At 42.3% G+C, this 27,148-nt stretch overlaps 2 protein-coding genes across 4 annotated transcripts; one reads left to right on the top strand and one right to left on the bottom strand.

Moving 5' to 3' along the window:
- The first annotated feature begins 1,354 nt into the window (after window positions 1-1,354).
- zgc:195001 (uncharacterized protein LOC567531 homolog) lies at window positions 1,355-11,958 on the top strand. The gene is made up of 5 exons (XM_042087155.1): window positions 1,355-1,454; window positions 8,715-8,747; window positions 9,834-9,896; window positions 10,178-10,317; window positions 10,779-11,958. The coding sequence occupies exons 1-5, from the start codon at window positions 1,394-1,396 to the stop codon at window positions 11,190-11,192; spliced, it is 711 nt and encodes a 236-aa protein (XP_041943089.1). The 5' UTR covers window positions 1,355-1,393; the 3' UTR covers window positions 11,193-11,958.
- akt1s1 (AKT1 substrate 1 (proline-rich)) lies at window positions 8,058-26,714 on the bottom strand. 3 transcript variants are annotated; one of them, XM_042087150.1, is made up of 7 exons: window positions 26,560-26,714; window positions 24,869-25,777; window positions 24,317-24,581; window positions 24,109-24,192; window positions 23,431-23,609; window positions 22,255-22,428; window positions 8,058-8,076 (listed from the first exon to the last, which is right to left on the bottom strand). In XM_042087150.1, the coding sequence occupies exons 2-6, from the start codon at window positions 25,262-25,264 to the stop codon at window positions 22,291-22,293; spliced, it is 1,062 nt and encodes a 353-aa protein (XP_041943084.1). In that variant the 5' UTR covers window positions 25,265-25,777; window positions 26,560-26,714; the 3' UTR covers window positions 8,058-8,076; window positions 22,255-22,290. The 3 variants fall into 3 exon arrangements, with proteins under 3 accessions (XP_041943084.1, XP_041943083.1, XP_041943085.1); XM_042087149.1 differs by lacking the exon at window positions 8,058-8,076 and having other exon boundaries at window positions 21,164-22,428; XM_042087151.1 differs by lacking the exon at window positions 8,058-8,076 and having other exon boundaries at window positions 21,164-22,428; window positions 24,869-25,325; window positions 26,560-26,712.
- Between the last annotated feature and the right edge of the window lie 434 nt (window positions 26,715-27,148).

Here is a 27,148-nt window from a genome sequence, read left to right as displayed (position 1 = left end):
TGGCCCTCTCTCTGTACTAGACATTAGCCTTCCCTGATATGCTTAGAAAGGAAACTTTCTATTATGAAACTTTCCCACAATATGACATTTTTAAATTTGCAACCATTTTAACACTTAAAAATGTTGCAGTTATACTAGCCACTAGAAAGACACAGACAAAATGTAAACTAGGCATAGATAGCAACCAAATAACAGCCACAAGTAGGCTATTTATCCTAACAATGAAACTAAAAATACTTTACAACCAGGGCAAAACACAAATGTAGGGCAAAACATGAAGCACATCAAACGGACGCTGAAGGACATACGGCTAAGTAAAGGCACAAAAAGGGACGGCATCCTCCAGGGCTGTTCCCTGTGACTGTGTCAGGGTGTGAGAGCAGCGTGATGGCATTACTGAAATGTGCTGAACCCCCTGCATCAGATGCACTTCGTGTTTTTCCCCCTCTATAACCTGCCCTGATTTGTCTTATTGGCAACATCAGCGATATAGGCCACACTCAAACACAGTGACCTACATTAAAATGATGACATGATTTATGTGACGAAAGATTTGATATCACAATTTCCATGTCTCGCATCAGTATACAGTTATTAAGTCCCTACAGTGGTTTAATTAAACCAACAGTACAATTACACCAACCAAAGTTGTGTCAAAAGGCTCTTTAGAAAAGATATTAAACAATGATCAAAGGCTAAAAATTATATTATAATAACCTAATATATTATAACAAATATTTATCATTATTACATATCTCTATCTATATATGCTATATTGTATGTATATAGTTTCTATCTCTATATTTTATATTTTATCTACATTGTTTTATGTACTATATAACTATAGTTATGTAGTAACTGTAAAGATAAATTGATAGTCAATGTTGTGCAATATATGCATATTTTACATTTATATTTGAAATGTATGTAATGTAAAATAGATAGACAGATATTTCATTGTCAATATCAATGCCAATGGTCAATAATTTCACCATTTCATAACCTCTACCACTGAAACATTTTGTTTTCATGGTGGACCAAATGTTGTGCCATTAGTCTTCTGCTTCTCATGCATGTGTGTGTGTCGTAACATAACTTAAACACTTGCCTCCAGGCTTGTCCATCCATTTCCTTTTGAAGGAACACTTAAGTTACCAGAGTCTCAGGTGACAGGATCAACCCCATGGTCACCATAACGTCACCCCCAACCCTCAAGTTCAACACCCCCCCCCCCCCCCCAAAAAAAAACGCCCCGATCCACCCACCCTTGACACACACATTCTTGCCCCAAAATCCTTGGCCCCCATCTTCCTCCCCCCACCTTTGTCCTAGGGCATAAGAGGGAGGCTGCAGAGAGGGCACAGCTCAGACTGTCTTCAGAGACACATCTCTCATGACCATGCCCAGCAACAACGGCAACATGAACGGCCTCATGGCCAAGCCCAAGAGACTAGGTAAGAACTCACCTGGGCAGCAGCACAGCCCTACTGCATGTGTGCTCTGCTCTAAGGCCTCTTCACTACATGTTACATTTGATTTGTGTGAAATGTGATGCTTGCTATTATAACAGACCGATACATCAAGAGAATCCATAAGGAATAAAAAATAATCAATTACTGAGCAGCTAATTTGCCTTTTAAATGACTATTGAGACACGAATGTATTGATTGCTTTGTTATTATACTGAATATACTGTAGCTTTCTGCTTAAAACGTCAGTGGGGCACCTAAAGTTTTTTTTTTTTAAAGGAACTGAGTGCGGTTATTTTTCTTTATATTCACTTCTTTACATGTAAGGATCCAGCACCCAGTGTATAATTGGTGTATAATATAGGTGTTGAGTGTGTTTTTTCCCATTTTTTTGTTATTATACTCCAAGAACTTCTACATATACAGTATATTATATCATTTTTATATATAATATAATATATAGCATAAAACTATGTTTATCATTTAAAATGTTAAATGAAATTACTTGAAATTGATATCTATTTGCTTATGAAATTAAGTAAGCTATTTTATAAATGTATTTAACTTAAAGGGAATTTATTTAGCAGTCTCATGCAATTTTCCAGCAATATCATATTACTAGAAAATGTACATCAAACCTTAAACCTTGTGGGCAGCCGTGGCCCACTGGTTAGCCGGTTCGAGCCCCAACCAGTGGGCCGCGGCTGAAGTGCCCTTGAGCAAGGCACCTAACCCCTCACTGCCGTTGAAGCAGGCAGCTCACTGCGCCGGGATTAGTGTGTGCTTCACCTCACTGTGTGTTCACTGTGTGCTGTTTGTGTTTCACTAATTCACCAATTGGGTTAAATGCAGAGACCAAATTTCCGTCACGGGATCAAAAAAGTATATATACTTATATATATATATATATATATACTTATACTCTGGGATGTTCTGTTCTCACATCACTTCTCACATTGATTTATGAGTGTAAAGTATAATGTGATAGTTCTGTATTACCAACAAAAAGGCAATTATTTGTTTGCTCAATCGTCACACTAGATATGAATTTCTTTGTCCTGATGGCTGAAATAAGATCATGATGAAGAGTGAGTGTGTGAGATAGTGGGTATGTGCAAGCATGGTCAATTCCTCTAAATCCCTACAAAACAGTCTCTTGAAACATTGGGATGCAAGTTACTATGTCGCCACCCTAGCACCACCTGAAATAGTGGTTGTGCAAATTCTACACATAGCTGATACCCACTACCATGTTTGTCAAGCTATATCCACAAGAACTGTCATATGACAGCCCGTTTCAGGGAGCAAGAGCTACCCAAGCTATGCAGGCAGCAGGAGCCGAGTGGGTCAAGCCCTCAGCAGAAGTGTGCATCTGAGCAGCACTCTGACTGATGGCATGGACCAAGGACACCTTGCATATTGACAGCATGTCTTTTTTTTACTCAGCCTTTCACTCGAGGCTATCTTTTCTTCATCTAAGAGAAAGAGGAGGAAGCTAGTGGGAATCTAATAATAGTCACAGGACTCTACATCTGATAAGTATTGCAGCTGCTGTGCTCTGTCCTACATCGTACATTATGGACCCTTTCAAGAGAGTTCCATTATCAGCATCATAGTTGGCCCCACAAGACTTCCTTTTTAACATTCCATATGTTATCTTAATGCAGAGGAAGTAGATTGGGGCCCAAATAGAACGTTCAAGCATTGTTTTTGTTTTTATTGTTGAAAGGGTCCATAGATAATCATTCAGTGATCACTTCCTCCCACAGCCTCTGTCATTGTCTGTTTATTTCTATGCACTATTTTTATTACGAAATGTTATGTAAAATAACCTGTAGACTATGTGACACAGCAACAAAATAATTCCATTAAAGACATGTCATGTTAATCAAAAAAATTGTACATCAAACAATTTAGACAATATATGACTTTCAGGAGAGTGAGAGTGAGGATGAGAGATGTTAGTGTTGGCTCGCAAAAATATTGACTTGAAAGTTGCATAAATGAATTTGATTAAATGAAAGTTGCATACTTTGATTGTAAAATTGAAGAAAAGGAACTAGTTCCACACCATGCCTAGTAAGCTGATCTCTGGGTGCCTTCATTTTTTCAGTCCATGGTCCTCTTCATTTCCCATATCTCCTAAAACATAAGGCGTAGTTCTTATCTGGGTCAATATTAAAGGTCTATTAAAGTACCAACTTGTCCATACGCATACGCTTAAGTTCTCAGTGCGATTTAGCTGGGAATCGCATTCAGCAAGTCAGTATGGAAAACTGGCCGCATGCTTTCCTCTACTCACAGACAGCAATTCTCTTTAACTAGTAGCCAGCTGACCTACACAACATTTACATTATGAGACTGTAATTCTGTAAATAGGTTTGATATAAAGACTTAAAGGCAGATGGCAGATGGACTGATAGGTGGATATACAAAAAGTCAGACATAGTGAAAAATTAGTGGATCGAATGAAGAATGATAGCATAATGAAATGATACATACTTACAGTAACAGATAGATAGATATGGTTTGATAGTCATGCATGCTGTAGTGAAAGGAGGAATATTTATTATGTGTTTAATGGGCGCTTCAGAGGCGGTTGGTATAAAGTTGCCTAGTGCTCATCATGTTCCTGTGGCTGTCATACGCCATGCCAAACATCTCTCTACATGTCACTCTGTGCCAGTACTCTGCTGCTCATTAATCATCTCAACGATCCACTGAACATTAAACCAACCCCTCCAGCCACAACCTGCCCCCACCTCCCTGGGAATGATCTGCCCATGTCTGACCTCTCTCTCTCTCTCTCTCTTCTGATTTTCTGTTTCTCTTCTCGTTCTCTCACTACATGTTGGTTTGCTTTTCCATCTCTTACAAAAACGATCGCCATCACGATCATCTCCTCCATTCGGCTTTACTGTCTCCTCCTGTCTTGAGTGTCATCATATTAGCTGGTGTCACTATGTCCTGGGGCAGTGGACGTGAATGTGGGTCTGAGTGCTGGGTCAGCCTGTTGTTTCGTTGTTGTTCTTTTGGCAGTGGCCTTAATGAGGTGCAAAAAGTTCCCGAGTAATTTTACTCCCTGGCTGTACTGTATTATTTATGGCCTTTTGATTCATCCATTTTGATAGTGAATTCTTAAATGACAGTTCTGGATCACCCACTGACCCTCTCTCAACTGCTAATAAGGTGATGGTGAAAATGATAGAGGTGGCAATCGCATTGGGCTACCACAGATGAACACATGCCCACACAGTTTATCTGCAAAGTTTGTCAGCCATAAAGTTATCATTGGCAGTCATTTTGTCCTCGTTGGCCATTTCTTTTGTAGGTCAGTTATCGTCCATATTTCAAGAGATTTCTCTAGGCTGACCTCTCAGACCTACGCAAACCAACTTGGGGGAGGGGGGGTCATTCTGTTTATTCAACTGTCGTCCCGTGGTGAGACGTGTCTCCAGCCGTCTCTGTGTCATGTAGACTCTCACAGCGTGAGCTTTTCCGACACTTCATTTCACAGACCAGGCAGATGATGCTTGATCTCTCTCCAGCCACATATATCTCTGTATCACCGGTATCAGTCTGGTACCAAGCCTACGAACACGATCCAGTCTGACTCGTGACTCTGCAGGACGTCTGCAGAAGAGGACAGGGTGGGGGGATGAGGAGAACTTAAGTATACCTCTCATCCTTACCCAAAACAAACCGCTTCTTTTTCCATGAAGTCAGGTTGAGCTCTGCGACCCAGGGCAAGTGCCAGAGAGTCCCTGGTGTCAACAGCACGGCTGTGATCGAGATATAAGAGGGAGACTGATGATCAGATTGTGCGACATTGAGACATCCTGTCCCATAATTTGGGGACATGGAGAGGACCCCTGAAGGGTATAATTAGACATTCTATGCTTGGCTGCAGTGCAGCTGAAACTGGCCCAACTGGACCACTCTTCACTGAGCTCTCCCCTTTTTAAATGCTCGATGCAAATTTTATGTTATGATAAATGACTCCCTTTCACTGATTGTATAGCTTTGCCCTTGTAGCATAGTCCCCCTTCATTTTCTCACACTGTCCAGCATTCTCTGAAGCGCATCGTCAGTCCCCCACCAGCCCCCATCTTTGGTGTTTTTCTTTATGTCTCTATTTCTCCAATACCCCATTAATCTTAACAAGTATCTGTATATCTGTGTGAGGTGGGTGTATGTGTGAGGCTTTGTATCTGATCCAGCTGTAAGCACAGGGGATTTCAGAGGGAGAGGGAGCTTATCCTGGGATAATGTGTGTGCAGAGACACATACTCACACCCTCCACTCTCCTCTCATACCCTATATTCAGGACCATGTCTCACTCACACAGCACATAAAGACGTAGCCTCGCATTGATACCAAGGTGACTCCAAAGAGGCTGTGAATGGGCTAATAGATGATTAGACTGACTGATTCTGTTGTTTTGACTTGGAGGATCATGTCACAAAACAATTCACATTGCCAACCTCCTCCCAATCTGATATATCTGGACAATAGCATGGGTTTAATGACAATGGTAATGATAAAAGGATCTTTAATGCCACTCTCTTAACAGAGGACATGCTAACATGTTGTATTAAAGAATACTATCAAATCAAACCGTTGTATTAAAGAATACTATCAAATCAAACCAACAGTTCAATATCATGCCGTTTTGCATAATGACAGAGAGCTTCTCTCTCCGTATCCACCAAACCAGTCTTACTGATTTTCATCTAGATTTTCATTCTCATTTTCAATATTTGTGATTGTTACCTTTCCTCCACTCTGGCTCTCCCTCTCTCACCATCATTCCCTTTTAAGTTCTTATATGGAAGAACTGTGAAGGGTAGATTAAAAAGAAGGAATGACTGATGACCTGACCTGTCAGCAATAATCCTATAGCCAACTCTTCCATTTACTGTACTTAGACTGACACCCTCAACTCTCCCTCCTATCTCTCCCTCTCTCCATTCTCTCCTGTTCTCCATGACCTTATGTCACTATTCCAGGTACAGATGGTAGGAGTCCAGACTCGGAGTCTAAAATCTCTTGCGTAACCTGACTCCAAGCCTGAGCCAAGTCTGGTAATTGTGCCACATTCTCTGTGCATTATCTAATTTACTTAGTATTAGTGAATGCTTTGTGATGGCTCAGTGGTGTAATGAACTGCAGCACTGTAATTTAGCAGGGGTGTAATGTGCGTGACTGAGCCCTGATCATTATCTTCTTGATAAGATGAGATAGATGAGTAAATAGCGATTGTGTGCTAAACGCTGAGCAGTGGCTCTGGTACGCTGCCTGGGGATTGTCTGTCTGATTTTGGCAGAGGGACAGCGAGTGAGACAGTGAGTCAGGTTTGCATGCCATGGGGGCGGGGGAGAGTGGGCCCTGAACCCGAAATACTGATCCCTGATGATCAGCTGATTATCCATCCCATCTTTTCTCTCATCACTGTTGCAGGACACAGGGGTCTGATTACACCCCCCCCCCCTCCACCCCCATTCCCAGTAGCCCATCAGTACGTCCCCAGCCCCCTGCCAGCCCCCTCTGGGACAGCTGCAAGGACTCAGTGTTCCCTCGCCACAGCCGCAACACTGAAAGAGCTGACTGCCATGTCTGTGCAGTGACATTGGCAGCAAAGCGGTGATCAATGATGGACAGACAATCCAGTCCACACACACACACACACACACACACACACACACACACACAGCCCTCTCTCATCCACCATACCAACTCCAAAGGGGCCCCTTACATATGTCACTGATACCGCAACTCCCAGTGAAGTAGGGACTGTCATGAAGCAGGAGAAGAGTGAGTGTGTGATGACCCTCGAAAGTCGCCACAGTGAGGCCCGATCAAGTGACAGCCTGCAGGAGCACGCACCATGGCCATCTGATCCGACGTGAAAGAACCTAAAGAAAGATGAAATATTGGGGGAGTGCGTTCTCTCTCTCTCTCTCTCTCTCTCTCTCTTTCTGTTTCCTCACGCAGTACATCACTTACTCACTAACTCCACATTGAAAGTGGGGGCCACAGGTCAGGACCCTAAAAATCATTCATTCCCAACATGGTGCAAGTCTGTGTGTCTGACTATTTCACTACGAGACATCTTCTTAGGTGGCCAGAAATGATTCTTTGATGTTTGCAGGCTAGAGGATGGTTCAGGCGCTGAGGACCTATGTAAGGCAAAGCACACAACTAAATTAGGATATAAGCAGGTGGGCCTGAAGCCAGGTTAAAGGCATCAGGGGGTAACAGTGAAACTCTGGGGAACTCACAGAATTATTCACATTCGTTTACAAAAACAACAACAATTTAAGGGTGGTGAGGGTCTTCATGGTTCAGGTTTGAGAGCAGGTGGAATGCAAATCCAAACAAGAACAGGTGACACAAGGACAATCGAGAGAGATTGAAAAGGGAACAATAAAAAAGGGCTCAGTGGGGACAAACACCGCAGGAGCTGACGCTCAGGTTTGACAGAACCTCACACATGGAAGACTGTAACTGCAGGTGGTGACAGACGACTAGTGTTTTCCAAGAAGTTGTATGAGGTGCAACAGTTACACACAAAGACACACAGACACACACACACACACACACACACACACACACACACACACACTAAGAACAGGGATAAAATCTAAAGCTTGAGGGCTGACAAATGCAAACATGCCACGGTGAATAACAGTGGCAGACACCACGTGTATTCTTAGAATCCGATGTCAGTGCTTGTGATGTGTGTGAGTGGTGAATGTAAGTTTAGGACTGGTATGTCTTTCCCTGGTAACCTTAACTGCCTGTGGCATGGGTAAACTACATGAATCAGAGCTAACGAGTCTGAAGCATGGCAGCCATTCTGAACTGACACACACTCTGCTACTGAGAGGGAGAGATGGCAGCTGAAGGACTGAGACCTCGACAGAGATAAAGAGTCACTGAAAGAGGAGCAGAAGAAAACAGAAATGGCAAACTTACGCAGAATATTTCCAAGAATAAAGTTAAGACCAAAACAGAACGGGGAAAATCACTACACTATTATCTAATCCGTTGTGAACAGACGTGTAAAACTATCCTATGAATGTGTTTCATCATGCATACATTGTAAATAAAGCAATCTGAATCTGAAAAGCAATTCTAAAATAATGTCTTCCTTGTAGGAAAGGGACCACTGTATGAAGTCATGTCTTTACTGGAGCAATGTGGATAAATTAACTCTTTCTACTGTTTCTCCTCTCTCTGCAGGAATAGGAGGATCAAAGGGAGCTGTACCAGTAGGTAATGTCTATTTGTTTTTATATCAGAACTAATGGAAAAGTCATAACAGACATTATACCTTGCGAATGGGTGGCTTTTAATAAAGTTGTGAAAGAAACACATCACCAAGCCCAGTTTCATACCCAGCCAGTGACAAACACAGAACCATTTGTTACAACATGAAATATTGTGCCTATTTTTTGTCTTGAAATGCCTTTCGAACTGCAGCCTCGACATTATTCAAGCTTATTAAGTATCAATCTACAAAGATTGCAAGAACTGTAATTAAAATATAAATGGCCAACAAATAAGCAAGCACACAAATAAAAAAGTAAGTAAACAAATAAATAAATAAATGTAATGTTTCTATATGAAAATATACACTTAGAGCAATGCTGACAAATCATGATCAGCCCCTCTTCACAAAGATTTATAAATGAAATGGCATTAAGTGTCACTATGCTGATCTGACTTCCACAAAACCTGATTACTAGCTGTAAAGTAGTAGCAATAGTAGCCTAGTTACTGCTTTAATGGTAATGCCACTCCTTCACCTATAAACATTAGCATGCAAGTGGCCTTGGCTATTTATTCTCCAGGTCTATATCTGCACTGAAACTTAACCACATGCTAATAACATGACTAAATACCATTTTATGAGTCGTAAATATTTGGGGGCTTACATTTTACTTTCAAACAGACCAGCAGAAACAACTGGCCACCCACTTGGTGAAGGAAAGTACTGGCATGAGATCGCAAATGTGTAGCTCGGTCTGATAATATGTCGAGAGTTGTGATAATGACATGATAATCACTACAGTGATTGGCCCCTGAAGGTTAGCTCTGGGGCAGTACATAAGCACCACCCATTTGTAGAGCTAAACACCTAAAAGGTGCCCCCCACCCAACCTCCATTCCCTCTCTCACCCAGTTCCTGCTGGTGTTGGCAGGAGGGATTAAAACCACAATATAGTCACATGAAGCAGCACACCTACCCCCCAAACTGGCTCCACTGACCACTGTGCAGAGACTTGAATGACCTCTCTTATTCACCCTGTTTCTGTTTCCTCTCTCTCTCTCTCTGTCCTCTCTGTCTCTCCATCACAGAGAAGCCGCCAGCGTATGAGCCCAACATCCCTGAACCCAAGACGAGAGCTGACTTGCTGAAATGTACGGAACACTATGCCGCTCTTTAACACTTGAGGGGCCCTGTGTTTGATGCTAAATCCCTTTTGCTGAGGCCCCATATGTGCATGACTTTGCTCTGGACACTCTAGACCATAGAACGAGCAACAACAATGTGAGCTCATATTGCAATGGCAATACCAGGCTGTTCATCAAAGAGCACTGACCTGGCCTCTACTCTCTTAATCAATCCCTCTTTCCCTCTGTCTGTCTCTCTTTGTCACTCGCTCCAACTTCCTGCTCCTGTTCTTCATGCTCTTAAACAGACTGGGTGCCAGTGTCGCTGGATGAAAGAACGGCTCAAAAAATGCTGTGGATTTCCGAGGGAGGCCAAAAGGTGTCCCGCATGGCCGACGAGATGTGCCCTTACCTGGACAGACCAGAGAGATACGAGCACTCCCCCCAGGTGGGCTGCTCTAACATTTGACACAGAAGAAACTTCTGTCATGAGACAGACATTACAATCTAAAAGTTGTCATGATAGTTAGTATACTAGCGATACAGTAGTGTCATGTGAACATTAGACAGTTAAAATGTTTCAGGCAAAGATTTATACGCATAGGCTGATACAGACAGACTCTAAAAGTCTACTCAACAACTACCAATAAAGGTAGCATGATACTTTATTGTATATTAATAGTTGTGATAGCTAATGGCAGGATATATCCTATTCTATAATAGAGAAAAATATAGAATAGGATATCTTTATTGTCAGGGGGTGGAAATTTGTCTTTGGCTCACCAAGAAACATTACAACAACATACACTTATGACAAGGTTATGTCATACTTACAAGACAGGTTTTTTCTCCCTGTACAACCTTCCACTCCCTCACTCTTGTCTACCTCCCCTCTTCCCCTGCCCACAGGTGCTGTGCAAAGAGGGCATCCAGGGCTGGCGTGGCTACTGGGAGGTGGAGTACGACGGCTGGGTGGTGGTGGGTGCGGCGCTTGAGAGCAGTGGCCGCAAAGCCAAGGACGGCCCCTGCGGCCTGGGCGAGAACGAGGCGTCGTGGGGCGCGGGCTGGGCCGGCTCCTGCTACCACGTGTGGCACAACGGCGACAACGTGGTGATCCAGGGCAACTTCAGCAACACAATGGGCATCTACGTGGACCAGCCGGCGGGCATAATCATGTTCTTCCTGGTGGAGCCCAGTGCGGAAGCGGAGGGCCACAAGGAGGTTCAACTGCTGCACAAGTTCAAGTCCACCTTCAGTGAGAAGGTGTTCCCAGGCTTCTGGGTGGGGAGGCAGTCCTACTGCTGGATCTCCAAGAAAGACTAGGAGGAGGATAGGGAGGAGGGAAAGGGAGGAAAAGTAGAGCAAGCTAGAGTTGGAGGATATGGGAATGGAGTAACATGAGGAGAGCATGTTTTTTTGTTCAAAGATACAATAGGCAGCCTTTCCTCCTACTGGCATTGAAGTTAAAAGCCACAATGAACTAGGTAACATTTTTTGTGAAGAAATGGTTTCCATAAATTACCTGTGTAGTTCAACCAGTTCTACAAATACCAGATGCTGAAACATGCCAGACAGAAATTCAAAGTCTTTGATTTTTTCTTCTTGTTCTTGATGCACAATGCACATTGCTACCTATTGCCCCTTTAAACATTAGCGTGGTAGTGGGTGACATAGTTAAGCAGGATCTTTTAAAGGGAAGAATGATAAGGGTATGGTTAGAGAGGATTTCTTACTTATCTCATTCATGTTTCAGTTATTCATGTCCAGAAAATCTATCAGTCACTTTGCTGCACTTGCTATCCATATATATTTTTTTAAATGTAGGGAGTGAATGTCAGTAAAATAACTTAAAATCGCATTTATGATAGAATGCCATGTGTAGAATTTCTAGTGACAAGTTATTGTCAATGTTACTTGATACGTAGCAATACATTGCTAGGTAGTAATTGTAATTGTATCTATAGTAAGACTTTTAATTTTAAGTTATGGATGATTTTGAGACTGGGGCCTATATTTCTTTTATATCCCATGTCTGAATATGTTGTTGTATCAGTGAAATCTTACTGAATAAATACATTGTGTTAAATGATTCATTTGAATGATTAATTAACAAATTAACACACACACACACACACACACAAACAAAGGGGTTTTGTCCTGCTGTCCCTATGTCAGTGGTGTGGTTCTCAAACTTTTTCTGTCATTCCCCCACTTTGGAGGTGGGGAATTTTCAAACCCCACCTGATTTCGCATTTTGGTTCCACGTTACATTTCCCATCTTGGTCCGCTGGATCAAGATGTTATTTTAATTCATATGTCGGTCTGTTTATGACATTTATGTTTGCGTGTGACTGTTTTGTTTTGAATTTATGAATAAAGGCATTATTACAGATAGGCACAAAAAACAAATTCCCTTCTGTTCCTCGCACCCCACCTGTCATGTCTCTATTCCCCAGTGGGGACCGCCCTACACTTTGAGAACCACTGCCCTATGTGATACAAATAAGAGCTGTGATCAATTCACCTGATTTAAAGGTAGGCCTAATCATTTGGTGGTAGGGCACCTTCTAGAGAAGCGTTTCTCAAACTGTGACCCACTACTGGGTCGCGGAGACATGCCAGGTGGGGCGCGAACTGACGTGAAAAACAGGAGTTTTTTTATTTATTTATATATATCTGTAGCCTGGGCCCGGGTAGAACCCGATGCGCAATGGACGCACTGTGTTATTCACAGGGAAGCGCTCGTGTCAAGGCAGCTTAGTTAGTCCCGACTTACATGAGATTTTGAACGTTGTTGTGAGAGTGGTGAATTTCATCAAAACCCGGCCCTTAAAAGCGCGTCTATTCTCCGCACTTTGCAAAGAGATGGTAGCTGACCAAAACAAGGCCGTAGCCATGATGTCAACATTGGGGGGGACCAAATCTGTGGTGCGGTGTGAATTTCAATAACAGAATTTCAATTCACATTTCCTGCCATGCAAAAATATTATTAAAATCACAAACAAGTCATTAGTTAAGTCTCTCAATTAGGATATACCAAACTTTTGACGGACATAGGCACGGATGGATTATGAACCTCTGGGCATAGATGCAAAAAAAAACCTCCCCTGTTAAGATAGGGGCGCCCGGGGGCATACTTCCCCGGAAGACTTAAAAAAAAATGACCCTTTATATTATGACGACTTGTGAGTTTTGTGGAAATAGAAGAGAAGGGCGGAGAAGCAACTTCACACAGTCTCAGGCTTCAGGGCCCCCTGAGCTCTTGGGCCCAGTAGGTCCATTCAATAATCCATCCCTGGATATAGACCTGTTGTATGACTCCATTTGTCTCCAAAATGTATATTTTAAAAGAAAATACAAACTAGAGTATCTTTGATAACCTCTATATTACACTGAATGTTTACTCATAGGTTTGGACCTATAGCCCAATAATATTTTGTATTTTGATTTTATTATTATTATTATTATTATTCTGTCTGACTCACCTCAAGTTATGCATTATAGGCTGGTTTAAATTACGTTTTGTGTTAACATGTAGAAACACAGCCTTTATTTGGTGACTGGAGGTGGAAATTCCTTTGGTTATTGTCCGCGATTCACATTAACTGTAGGCTATCACCGCCATTGTAAAAGTTTTTTCAACTTTTGTGCTGTCGCCACATTTGAGTGCTACGTTTTGCCTGCGTGGATGCGCGATTGAGCGCGAATCTAAATGTAACATGCAAGATGCAAACGATAAACGCCTCAAACGATAAACGCAAAACCTCCAGGACAAACCACTCACAGTGTAGGCTACTCTCTCTGAAACCATCAACAGGTCACTAATTTGTGCATTATTTACGTTTGATTGTATTTCAGATGGCGGGACTTGTTGGTTTCCTGTAAGCCTATAGCGTTTTTTTCTTTCTTTATTTTTCTATGTCCGAATATTGGGGGGGGGGGGGGGGGGCATTTTGGTCACGTCTGAATAAGTCTATGGTGACTACGGCCCTGGACCAAAAGGCTGCACTGTTTCACAGCGAGGCAAGGTGGCTTTTCCGAGGTAAAGTGCTGTCGCGCGTGTTTGAGCTCCGAGTCGCCTCTTCTTGGAGGAAGAGCGAATGTTTGAATCTGCAAGCACGTTCACTAATGAACATTTCTTGACGAAGCTGGCCTATCTTAGCGATATATTTGATATATCTTAGCGATATATTTGAGTTAAATGTCCAGTTACAAGGCAAAGACAAGCACCTACCTCACCTAGCAAATAAGATTAGGGGAGACCGGGGCTGGTTGTCTCACGGGTTGGTTGTCACATTGCTTATTCCAGGCACACTAGGTGGCGCTGTGGTAAAATTTTGATATCAAACTGTTACCCTTTGATAGCTTACTCATTTGCACTAGGAATTTTGCTGAGCAGACACACAACATTGAGGTGAGGAGACAAATTTTAAATTTCATGGGTCAGAGTAAATTTTCATGTTCATGTGTTGTTTTTGTATTGAGAGCTTGTAGAATATTAGTAGCCTAATTCAAAAACAAAACACTCATTAAAAAGCCAAAGGTAGTAGCTTTATTTTGAGTCATATTTTAGCTACCAAGTTAAAGCCATGTGGCAGCTAGGTTAACATCTTTGTCAAGAGGTCAGTTGGGGATGGTTGTCACATAGCTCGTGTGATTGGTTGTCACATGTGTTTGTTGTCACTGTGACAAGTTGTCACTGTGTTTGCAACTTTGTTTGCAACTTACATGATAATAAAGAGGTTTTAGCACTGAAAATGATTTCATTTTATTTCTCAACACAGTAGACAATTCAAGTAACTGATCACCTCCTTTAATCCCATTGTTTAAACATAAGGGGCATTGATGACAACTATCATAGGGGTGGTATTCATATTACAACTTATTTGCAGTTTATAGCTTAAAAAACTAAAAAGTTACACATTATTTTTTAAGATCCCATTTTATCACTGAAATCCCATTGGGACAACCAACCCCATACCCTGTGACAACCAACCCCGTGATGGGGTTGATTGTCACATTGTGTCAGAGTGTCTTTGATGGTTAATTGCTCCCTGTTACAATACATTCTAAAATTAAAAAAGTATACACATTTAAAGCCAAGACCCCAAGCGTTCATTTAATGTAGGAATTACTGCTGAAAGAGTTTTTGAAGATGAGCAATTCATGCATGAGTAAAAATTGTGACAACCAACCCCGGTCTCCCCTACTGCATTCACCAAAAAAAAACTTGAGTATGGTACAGGCGCCTCGATCGCGACAGTATTATGCCTTTGAGATTTCTGAGCGAAATCACTGAAACGTCTGATTGGGAGGCACTCTTGTGATCCCATGTATTAAACAGTAGGCCTACATCACATCCCTGCAAAGTTTATTTCAAAAATATTTCCCAACCAGCAGTGCTCAGTATGACTGGATTATGGATCCATTTAATGCAGCATGTTGGTATTTCATTGAATATATTGTACAATGCTGTAAAATGGCCTATGCTTCCTAATATGTTGCTGGAAAACAGAAATATGTGTGTTATGTATTTATTTATTATTATATCTGCAGCACCAGCTGATTTTAGCTCTGTTGAAGAGGATATATTTAGAACTTGTCATTATTTCAATAAATTTGACAATTTTAAGCTTGACCTACCACTTTCTTAGAGCGATGAGGGACAGGTGGGGCTCGAGAATGCCCCCTTGATCAAAGTGGGGAATGAAAGAAAAAGTTTGAGAACCACTGGCCTACAGTAACGAAGTATTTGTACTTCGTTACATTCCACCACTGATAATGGCAGGTCTATCAATGGCTTCAGTTTGGAAAATACGATTCTAGCTTAATCTCTGTACTTCTACTTCTTGTAGGCCTACTGTTATTAGACACCTTTTTTACAACAGAATGTTTAATATCGAGTTAGCTTTTGCAAAGGGGCATGACACAAAAACAGGTCTGACCCTGGTCTGGTTGTATCTAATTGATCCTGTAGAAAACAAATAGCATTTTTTTGCTTTGTGCAGCACTATCTATGTCTTCATGTATTTCAGTAACCTGAGCTCTCGCCAGATGAATTTCGGAAATTCATCCATCTGGCGAGAGTCAGGTTAGTATTTCAGAGAACACAGGAAAACCTACAGTACACATTCTGGTATGGCTAATTACATATCTGATGTTTTACAGTGTAGATATATTTTAATGGATATCACCACTGACATCCAACCTATAATAACACAGAGGTCCCTTAACCCCACTCAAAAAGTGCTCTATAGTTCTTTAGACATTTTAATTTCAACTATGTAATGTTATTTGTTTTATTATGTTGCAGGGCAAGAACCGTGCAGTCATACAGGTTTAGAGCCCCGCCCCCTACCCCCCTCCCCCTCCCCCAAAAAAGGGTCATTTAGACATTTCCATTCCATTATAGACAGAATACCAGCTGATATAAATTGCATTCGGGCAGCAGTTTTCAGATTACATTATGTGCTTACATAATTGCAAAAAGGGTTCTCCAATGTTTTCTCAGTTAGCCTTTTAAAATCATATCTGATTAGTAAACAGAATGTGCCTTTGGAACATTGGATGAATGGCAATGTAGGTATTGCTTTAAAGATCAGCCATTTCTTTCTACAACAGTCGAGAACCTTTTTGCAATTGTAAGCACATAATGTAATCTGAAAACGGCTACCCTGATAACAAAAACAAAACTAATCTCGGTTGGTATTCTGTTCATAATGGAGTGGAATGGGAATTTCTAAGTGCCCACAAACCGGTAGTGTACATTTAGTTATATTCCCTTGTTTCACATACTTTCAGAGACTAATATTAGGGAAAACGGGTGCAGTATCACTAAGTCACACCTCACTATTTTAACTCATCCCCACCTGTGGCATATTTTCCGTAGAAACAAAACAGACTTCAACTTGGATTATGTTAAAACCTTAATTGCCATTATTGTGCAAGTGCATACAGACATAAGCAATATGGCAGTAGAATTTTAAACTTACAGTTTTGGCTAAATCATGAGACAAGTCTTCAGTAAAAGCCCTCATAACAAGCTTGAACAAATGAACTCAGACAACTTAAATTTCAAATACACTTTAATATATGCATTTAACACATAGGAATAGAGAGACTGAGAAGTTAGAAAAGAAAAGCTTGAGTAGAGCAGCGGTCCCCAACCACCGGGCCGCAGGACATTCCTAACCGGGCCGTAGCCTACGACATGAGTTTAAAAAAAAATGCATGCAAACTAAACTAAATTTAATTTGCAATAATGTCACGTTTTTACATGGCATAGGCCTATATGCAGTTGTTTGATTGCACGCATGTTTGCATTTTGCAAGGTCTATTTTCTTACGTCTGTCTGTCCCGCCTTCAACACTTTTACATATTGCCTTCAGCGCTGCGCAGCCTCAGGTCAGCTCACTTCACTTGATCAGTTCTTGGCAAACGGTAGTGTCACACGAAGTTAGCTAAACTGCTAGAATGAGCAACAAAAAACAAGCATCTTTAGTAGGTCACTGGCCAGAGTGTTTGAGTTGCGAAAAAAAGTCACCGTTAGCTGCACATTTTAGTGATGAGGACTGGGTGTCAAAACTCGCTTACCTGTGTGACATATTCGGGTTGCTTAATGACCTCAACCTGTCACTCCAGGGGAGAATGACGACTGTCTTTATACTGGCAGATAAAGTCGCTGCATTTAAAGCCAAGCTTGATTTGTAGGGACGACGAGTGGACCGGGGTGTATTTGATATGTTCCAAAATGTAGTGGGGGTTTTGGGAGAGACTGAGGCAGGGCCCTTTCTCTCGCAGCTGGTGCGCAATCACCTTGTTGCGCTCTCAAATGAGTTTGAGCGTTACTTCCCATCCTTCAAAGATTCACGGCAAACCAATGAGTGGGTCCGCAACCCATTTGTCAATATCCCGAAGTCCTAACTTGTCAGCGCAGGAGGAAGAGCAGTTGATCGAAATTGCAAATGACGGTGGTCTTAAGAGTGTGTATAAGGAAACCTCTCTGGCGGGTTTTTGGATCAAAACCAAAGCAGAATATCCCGAGATAGCCGTAAAAGCGCTGAAAACGTTTCCCACCACGTATGTATGCGAGGCCGGGTTTTCGGCAATGACTGCAACTAGACAAATTGCGCAATCGACTGGACATTTCAAACACACTGAGGGTGTCACTGTCTTTCATCACCCCCACATGAAAGCATTCTTGTTGCAGGGAAACAAGCAGGGCTCCCACTGATTATATTTGTAATGCACGTTTAGTTCCCATGTTTTGTTCCCATATTTTGTTAAGCATGTTCACACTTATAGATGTAGCTTCAAGTTGTTCAATATTCATAGTTCATATTGTTCAATTTTCACTTCTTCAAGTTCACGTTTTTCACAAGAGATCGTTACCTTCACTGTTCATACATAACTGGAGCTAGTTATTTTCAAGTAATGCATGCACAACACATATGGAACATGGAACCCCCAACCACCCCCCCCCGCCGGTCCGTGAAAGAAAAAAAATAGGAATCAAACCGGTCCATGGTACATAAAAGGTTGGGGACCCCTGGAGTAGAGCATCTGTTTTGGGGTGCTGTTGAAAAAGATACTGATAGTAGTTATAATAAGTGGTAATAAGTGGTTCATTGATTCTGTGGAAGCTTGACAGCTGTAGAAGGTGCAACAGTAGTTAAAAGGGGAGCCTTCACAGCCATTAAAGGGTGGTAGTAGCCTCCAAACAGGGGATGCACCCACTGTTGATTCTGTGAAGGAAGCTCAGCAGCTGCTTCTGTAGTTGGCGCTTTTGTAGTTGGTGCTTCTGTAGTTGGCTCTTCTGTAGTTGGCGCAACAGTAGTTTGAGGGGGAGTCTTCACAGGGATTAAAGGGTGGTAGTAGCCTCCAAAAAGGGGATGCATCCACTGTTGCTGCGGTTGATTCTGTGGAGGAAGCTCGGCAGCTGTAGAAGGTGCGTCTGTAGTGCAAGGGTCTGCTGTTAGTCCAACAGTCTGTAGTGCAAGGGTCTGTTGTTGGTCCAACAGTAGTAGCTTCTGTTGTTGCCGCTTCTGTGGTTGGTGCAACAGTAGTTTGAGGGGGAGTCTTCACAGGGATTAAAGGGTGGTAGTAGCCTCCAAAGAGGGGATGCATCCACTGTTGATTCTGTGGAGGAAGCTCAGCAGCTGTGGCAGGTGCTTCCGTAGTTGGTGCTTCTGTAGTTGGTGCAACAGTAGTTTGAGGGGGAGTCTTCACAGTGATTAAAGGGTGGTAGTAGCCTCCAAAGAGGGGATGCATCCACTGTTGATTCTGTGGAGAAAGCTCAGCAGCTGTGGCAGGTGTTTCTGTAGTTGGCACTTTTGTAGTTGGTACTTCTGTAGTTGGTGCTTCTGTAGTTTGAGGGGGAGTCTTCACAGGGATTAAAGGGTGGTAGTAGCCTCCAAAGAGGGGATGCAACTATGGTTGATTCTGTGAAGGAAGCTCAGCAGCTGTAGAAGGTGCTTCGGTAGTTGGAGCTGGAGTAGTGGATAAAACTAGAGAGGCTTGGTCTGAGCTTGATACAGGGCAAGAGAGGGTTACTGGATTGCCGTGCCATAACATCTGCAGGAAGTGGCTATTGCCCTGGAGGAAGATATAAAATAATGCAGTCATACACCAAGCTCAACCAAACTGAAACTTGTCCCACATGAATTGCAATGCTAAATTGCTTGAGGTCCTTTTGCTCAACGTCATGAATTCTTCTGGTTTAAGAGCATTACATATACAACCAGTAGCCTATGGCCACTCCTATGCTCACATGCACGCATATCTGTTTGCAAGGGACCAAATGGTAGGTAATTGTTACCATGTTCACCATTAGACCCAATATGGGACACACACACACATTACACCAAGATAATGAAATATTGTGCCTCCACCTTTGTGGCGAGTTGATTGGACTCCACCCAGGAAAGCTTAACTGTACATTCAAGCTACTGAAATCAATTCATGAAATGTATGCCAACAAAAAAGCCTGAATAGAGGGCAACAGAATACTAAAACAGGATACATCAAGAGACTACTGTTAAATGAGCTTGTTCCATGCAGACAATGCTAAAACTTTATCCAACATTACCTTATTAACATAATTATATTATTAATTATATGTTAATTATATGGTTCTCATTTTCAGAGCGCCTTAACACCTTGTGGGAATATACAAAGATTTTTTTTTATATTGTTTCCTTCACTCTCTCTCCATGATCCCTTCTTTTTAAAGACACAAATTTGACTTGTCTTATGCAAATCTTTCTTATTTTCCACCCTGAACACTGTGTTTGTAAAAAGGGATCATGGAGAATAAAGAAAAAATATTTTAAAAAATCTTTGTATATTCCCACAAGGTGTTTGGGTGCTCTGAAAATGAGAACCAAAATTATTTTTCAGACTTGTGAGGTCTGCTGTTCAGACCCTGAAGGGATTTCTTTTCTATTCATTGCTTTTTGTGAGTGTTTCTACTTATCTCAGTAAGGGAAATAAATCAAGAGCCTATGTTGAGTACAAATATGTCTTATGAAGGCCTAAACAGAGCCCAGCCAAAAACTCCAATAAAACTTTGATCAACAGCTATGACCATGCAGGATCATCCAGACCAAACGTGACAATTGAGCCTCCTACGTGGTTTAGTTCTTGTGCTTTGGGCTTGTGAACTTGTGCCGAACAAAATCAACACCCCCCTCCCCCTGTAAAACTGGCTGTATCTTGAAAAGTATTGATCTTACATAAAAGTAATTTTACAGTGTGTCTCCTGGGTAACATAGGTACACCTGGTAATTTTTTCAGAATTTTTTGAGACCTTAGTGCGTGGGCCCTGGTTGAATTGACGTGGAATGACCCATTACAAGTTTTTGAGATTTTATGTTTATATATACAAATTAGGCATTTATTCATAAAATGTACCATAATTTGCATATATTACAAAACACACAATCTGAAATTTGGATGAAGCCAGATTAAAAATGTATCGTTTCATTCTTGGCTATATTGACTGGCCTATACTGGTCTTGAAATTTTACAGTATCTAACATGCAATACACAGAACTACCAGCAGAGGGCTCTTTACATTTATTTACACCTGACAACAGAATTTCTAAAAAGTAGGCTAAGTATATTAGAAAAAGAACAATGTTACTTTTTGCCATCGAATAACAAAGAGGGGCTCCACACAAACCCTTACTTCTTTTGTAACCACGTTGTTGCATTTTGCCTGTTTTGGAGAAACAAAACTGTCGGCAGGACGGGACCAAATGAGCGTATTCAAACCAAAACATAACACATGGAAATTCAAGAATGACTGGTTTATTCAAAACACATGGGTATAACACACCGAACAGTTTGGAATAATGCAGATGGACTGCACTTCAATTTGAAATTCGTAGTGTTATTGATAATCACCAATGTCCACCGAAATCTTTTATAGTCATGGTTTTATTATAATTACAAATTATCATTGCTTTTTTATGTCACAGAATCATACAATTCTGTCTGCTAACTAACTGTGCTGGTCAATCACTCGGTTAAAAATTATGTTAACAAAGCTGCTTTGTATCCCTGGGCCAGGCCTCAGCTTTTTAAATATCAAAAAGCTCCTTTGAGGGGGAGCAGCCTACAATCACATTTTGATTTACCCTTGAACTATGTGGGTCAGCAAAGCCCTTCTCTCTTGGTTTCCGAAATGGAGCTCAGCCACTGAAAAAAAAGCACTGATCCACAATCTGTATTGTCTGCGTCACGTCAAAACACAAATCTTTTAAACATGTGTGTGTGTCTGTGCGCATATGTGTGTGTCTGTGTGTGTGTGTGTGTGTGTGTGTGGATGTGTGTTCATGTGCGTGCTGGTGTGAGAATTCAAATGTGTTTCGTGCAGCACCATACATAAAGCCCCGCGCTTTGCCTCTAGGCCTAGGCCGTGTATCATGGTGGTTAGTGTTGCATTAATGCAGCGTCGGTTTGTGTTTTTTTTTTTTCTTCTTTTTTTTGTCACAGTGTGTAGTGTGTGAGCGGTCACATTAGTGTCATAGCCTGCATGCAGGGGCCTGCAGTGTTTAGTTAGTGGTATACTGGTGTATGTTCTCTTGGTTAGTGTTTATGTGGTTTAAGTATGTCACAGCTTCCCACCTCTCCATCCAGGTGGCATCGTCCACCAGTAAGCACTAATTTCATATTTTCAGCCTGTCTTGTCTTGTCTTATCTCTTCCTTCTCCTCTTTAAACTCCTGACATCGCTCTTTAAAAACACTCGCTCATTCTTCTCCACTCCCATAAACACAAACCTCCGTGCATTGCTCTTGTCCAGTCACACTTGCTTTCTCGCTCTCTCTCTCTCTCTCATCTATCCATCATCATCTCACACACACTCAGACACAGACACACAGACACACACACACACACACACACAACCACTGGGTTTCTCAGTGTTTGAGAGAGAAGTCGCCAGTGTTGAGGCGAGGACGGGGCAGTGCTCCAAACATCTCTGTGCCGTCGGTTGCCCCTGGAGCCAGTAGTGCCTTCATACTGGCAGCAATATGGTCTAGGTCAGCACAACCAGCCTGGAGAGAAAGAGAGAGTATATTTAGAGTTTATATTCTGATGCTGGTCAGCACAACCAGCCTGGAGAGAAAGAGAGAGTATATTTAGAGTTTATATTCTAATGCTGGTCATCATTTTTAGACCTTGTCTAGTTATGCATGCTAATGTAAAAGCCTGTAGGTTTCTTCATTGTATGAAGAATCTGAACACCTCTTAATTCTGAGAATCTGAGCAACGTCATATCTGTATGTATTTCAGTGATATACAAACAATGCTCTTGGTACAATAGAAATACAACATACAGCAGTGGTTTTCAAATGGGGGTACACGTGGGGGGTACGTGAAGGCACTTCAGGGGGTACGTGAGATTTTAAAATATACATATATTTAAAAAGTAGAATCCATGCAAAAATACTTTAAAACCAATTATTTAATAAATATTACATATTATTTATAGTTCAAGAGAGAACACTACAAATGAGTGTTTTGTATATTTATGGAGTTTTAAATGGTTCATTTTATAGTTTTAATGGTTATATGGTCACTGTTTTCACTACATTAGTTTAAAATCATTTGCAATACATTTAGTCATGGAGTATTAACATTTAAAATGTTCCAAATAGTTTTTTTCCAAATGTTTGAATTTTGTATGTGTTTAATAAAGTTTAATAAATTAGACAATGATGGCACAGTGCTCCGTTTTAAGTATTTCTTTCTCAACTAAAAATGCTTTGCGCTGGTTAGGGGGTACTTGGCTGAAAATATATTTCACAGGGGGTACATCACTGAAAAAAGGTTGAGAACCACTGACATACAGCACTGGAAAAAATGAAGAGACCACTGCACATTTTTCTGATGTCCTCCTACGGTTGCTGAGTGACAATGGAATGAGTTGACGGTCATATTCAAAGTTAAAAGACCACTGCAAATTTGAATATGACCGCCAACTCATTGTTTATGTTTAACCGTAACCATTAAATGACACTAATGTGGTTCAGTACATGCGTGTTGAGGGGACTCACTCGTTCACCGCTGTGGTTCTCCCCTGGGGCTGCCCTGCTGCCCCTGCAGCCCCACACAGGCACCGAGACTGGGAGCGAGCGGGCCAGAGCCATGGGGTGGGGAGGGGGCCGAGACGCCATCAGGCCGTGGCCCACAGGCATGCACCGGGAGGGAGGGGGCGCCTCTTCACTTAGAGACCCTGAACCACAATAGTGGACACATAGTTAGAGAATACCACAAGAATAGGAATAGTTAGAGAATACCACAAGAATAGGAACACACACACACACACACCTTTACAGTTCCCTTAATACCATTAGAGTACAGAGCTAGGTTTGCTACAATTAATCGATTAATCAATTAGTTGCCAACTATTTTGGTCATTGGTTGGAGTCATTTTTTCAAGGGAAATACCTCAAACTTGAATATGTTTAGCTTACTTACTCTTCTATGACAGTGAACTAAATATATTTGCAGTGTGGACAAGGCATTTTGAGGACACAATCCTGGGCTCTGTGAAACACTAATCCAGATTCTTCAACACATTGTATCGATCAAACAACTAATTGATTAATCAATTTTAAAAAATTGACAGATTAACTGAATACAAACATTTACAGCCCTACTTTGCAATAAAACAATATGCTGAATAGGGGAATACAAACTCAGTCTTGAGAAATGCAGAGAGATATACTCACCATCAGTGCTTTCCTCCTCACCATCTGACTCAAAGAATGGCTCACAATCCCTGGACAGAGAATCCTCATCCATGGAGAACACTCCTAAGGGACAAAAACAGTGAGCACAAACAAGACAGTGAGTGAATAAAAAAAAAAAGGTAGAATGAGGAGGGAGGATGGGAAATCATCCGACTGTAAGACTGCTAAGATGGTCACCGGGACTGACCTGCAGATTCGTTCAAATTCCGTCCCCTTCCTTCCATGTCATCTTCTTCCTCATCCTCCTCCCCCTCTTCCTCCAGGTCCACAATTCCGGCTATCTCTCTTTCTCTTTCTGCCTCCTCCAGTCCCACCCTCTCTCTCTCCCTCTCTCCATTTCCATGCTGAGGCCCAGTCTGACCAACGACGGCTCCCGAGCTGTAGATTGACGGGTAGCTCTGCGAATAGAGCCGTGTGTTGGGGCTGACTGTTCCCACGCCGCTGTCCCCAGTCTGGAAAGAAGACTGCCATTTACTCTACACCTGTACACTCTCTATCCACAAATGAAGATCTTTGGTCACTTCTCAGTGTGTTTCTTTCAGCTGTGCTGACAAGCAAGTCTGACAGGCCAGGCTATTGTGAAATATGAGCTGGAAGACATTAAGCTGCAATTCAGATGAATGTGAACATTTCAAAGCAATCACTGCACAATTGGTGCATTACTCATCTAAAAATGACATCTGAATCCCAGTGAAAGGATCCTAGTTCTTACACGCCATGTCTGGCATGGTTGACTCACCGTTCTTGATCCTGTGTCAGAGATGTCCACACCCAGTTTTGCCCTGCTGTCTCCAGCGGACAGATGCGTGTGCCGCTGCGCCGTCAGCAGCGAGGTGGAGTGCAGCACGGCAATGTCGTCCATGTACCGCCGCGAGGCCTCGGCCAGTGCACCCTGACCCCACACGTGGTAGGAGAAGTCCCACCTCCTGCTGGTCGGGGCCAGGCCTCCAGTGCCCAGCTTCCTGGTGCCGTCCCCCTCCACCACACTCGGGTGGAACTTCTTGTAGGCGGTCAGGATGGCTAGGTCGCAGCCCGACTTCTGGCTGTAGGCCTCTGCTGCAGCCAGGAGCGCCAGCCAGCTCTCCTTGTGATTGTCGGGGATCTCGGGGTTGGAGCATTGGGTCATAGAGGCCATGGTGGACGTGAGAGGCAGCCAGTGGCTCTGAGGTGTTCACTCGTTCTGTCAGTGGTGAGGGCTTTAAAGGAATGTGTGGCAATGTTTAATTGGTCGGCTGGTGACTCACAGTGTATGGTGTCCTATGCAACAGAATTATAATGTCTGGGAACTTCCAAAGAATGTCTATCTGTAGGTGCCACTGACAATATCTTGCGATGTTGGTAAGCTACTGTAAAATGAACTGCTAGGTTAAATGACTGACTGACTGTTTGAATTGCCTTATGTAGGTGAATACTAACTTGTGGTGAGAGCTGAGAGCTTAGAGCTAAGATAATACTGCTTTGTCTTGAATGCCAAGTGGTCAGCTTACTTAAACGTAGGTTTTTCTTTGGTTATGGGAGTGACAACCTTTAAGGACACCACAACTACAGTAGGCACGGAGTGGCTGGTGGTGGATATGTTGAGCTAAGTGTGTCTACGTGCACGAGAGTACTAGGGGAGAGACGGGAGGATGTCACTTGCGGATGTTACCTGGGAACGAAAGGAAAATCACAAAATTCAGAGCGAAAAGGGAACTCGTCTTCAAGCAACCAGACAAAAATAGTGCCAGTCCATCATGCCAATAGCTAACGTCACAGCTTAGGAAGATGATTAACGTTACGCACATCTGAACAGCGTTTGATGATGAGATTATGTCTTTAGTCGTCTGTTTATCATTGCAAGAAAGCAACAGATATATTACCATGACGTGATATTGACAATCTGTGCGCTAGAATCTAATGTTGTGATTTGGCTTACTGCGTACCAGCAATCTGGCGCGGCCAACCTTGCATTCTATAAACAGAGTATTTATGGATACTGGGACGACACATATGCCTCACGTCACCTTCTCCTGCGAACGCTGTTACTCTATTACCACCAGGCCTTTCAACCTACACCCTCCACTCCTCCTAGCTGGCGTTTTTTGTACACAACTTGAGCTGCCAACGCCGACTACGTGACACTGTTTTGTCTGTTTGTGCTGTTTTCACAATGTCAGCATTGCTATTGTGAATGCCAATTGGGTCCTGTTCATAAGGGTACACGGTTGTTTGCTTACATTACATGCATGCTTCGGTCGTTTACATGTGAGTGTGCGTAAGAACGCCAGCTTGTTAGCCAAGCTAACCTTAGCTTAGCTGTTAACAGTGATGCCCCCCCAACCCCCAACCCCCAACCTACCCTACCAGCTCATTTTACACCAGTTATTTCACGTCGCCCAACAACACGGTAACATAGATATTAGATAATGCACAGAATATCTCTTTACTTACACATTCAGGTTCCTCCTATGACTGTCACACACTTCCTACGATCTCCAACTTAATTTCTTTATCCCTCTTTGTCTATCTCTCCCTCTCTTCATGCAGCTCTCCCCTAGACTCCGACGTCGCTGCGTGCATGGCGCTGTTTACAGTCTTCCCCCACGCACGTAGACCGCGTGACTTAACGGGCTCGTTCACGTCTACTAAAAGCTGTGAAATGTACCAAACATTTCAGTGTAGGCTACTGCTAAACAGGTTTTTCTGAATTTTTGAAATGTCATTTACTGTGACCAGTAGTACTTCATATACCTGTCAGAATTTGATGTTGGGCGGGAGAGTACAAGGCCAGTGTTCCATCATGATTTGAGCTTGAACGCACACGCAGGGGCCTTTGGTTAAAGGCAATTTCCGCTGTTATTAGACAAATCCACTTTATGTGCAGAGTAGGCCTAGAGATTGCATAATCAATACATGCGCGTTCCTGTGATCACTCTTTCGCGGGCGCCATAGAACAATCAAAATATGTTTTGAACCAAGTCACGTAAATTGTGGCAATAATTAAAATATATAATTTAGATTCATTATACGGCAACATTCA

Source organism: Alosa sapidissima, chromosome 3 (genome assembly GCF_018492685.1).
Source record: "Alosa sapidissima isolate fAloSap1 chromosome 3, fAloSap1.pri, whole genome shotgun sequence".
In the NCBI taxonomy this organism is placed as follows: domain Eukaryota; kingdom Metazoa; phylum Chordata; class Actinopteri; order Clupeiformes; family Clupeidae; genus Alosa; species Alosa sapidissima.
Note: the sequence above shows the minus strand (reverse complement) of the source record. Positions and strands in the feature narration are given on the sequence as shown.

Excerpts from the sequence above, each read along its gene's own strand:
- zgc:195001 (XM_042087155.1), top strand. The coding sequence starts at position 1,394 with ATGACCATGCCCAGCAACAACGGCAACATGAACGGCCTCATGGCCAAG. Across the intron at positions 1,455-8,714 it reads GGCCAAGCCCAAGAGACTAG|GAATAGGAGGATCAAAGGGA; the intron begins GTAAGAACTCAC and ends CTCTCTCTGCAG. Across the intron at positions 8,748-9,833 it reads AAAGGGAGCTGTACCAGTAG|AGAAGCCGCCAGCGTATGAG; the intron begins GTAATGTCTATT and ends TCTCCATCACAG.
- akt1s1 (XM_042087150.1), bottom strand. The coding sequence starts at position 25,264 with ATGGCCTCTATGACCCAATGCTCCAACCCCGAGATCCCCGACAATCAC. Across the intron at positions 24,582-24,868 it reads CTGACACAGGATCAAGAACG|ACTGGGGACAGCGGCGTGGG; the intron begins GTGAGTCAACCA and ends TCTTCTTTCCAG. Across the intron at positions 23,610-24,108 it reads TGAGGAGGAAAGCACTGATG|GGTCTCTAAGTGAAGAGGCG; the intron begins GTGAGTATATCT and ends ATTGTGGTTCAG.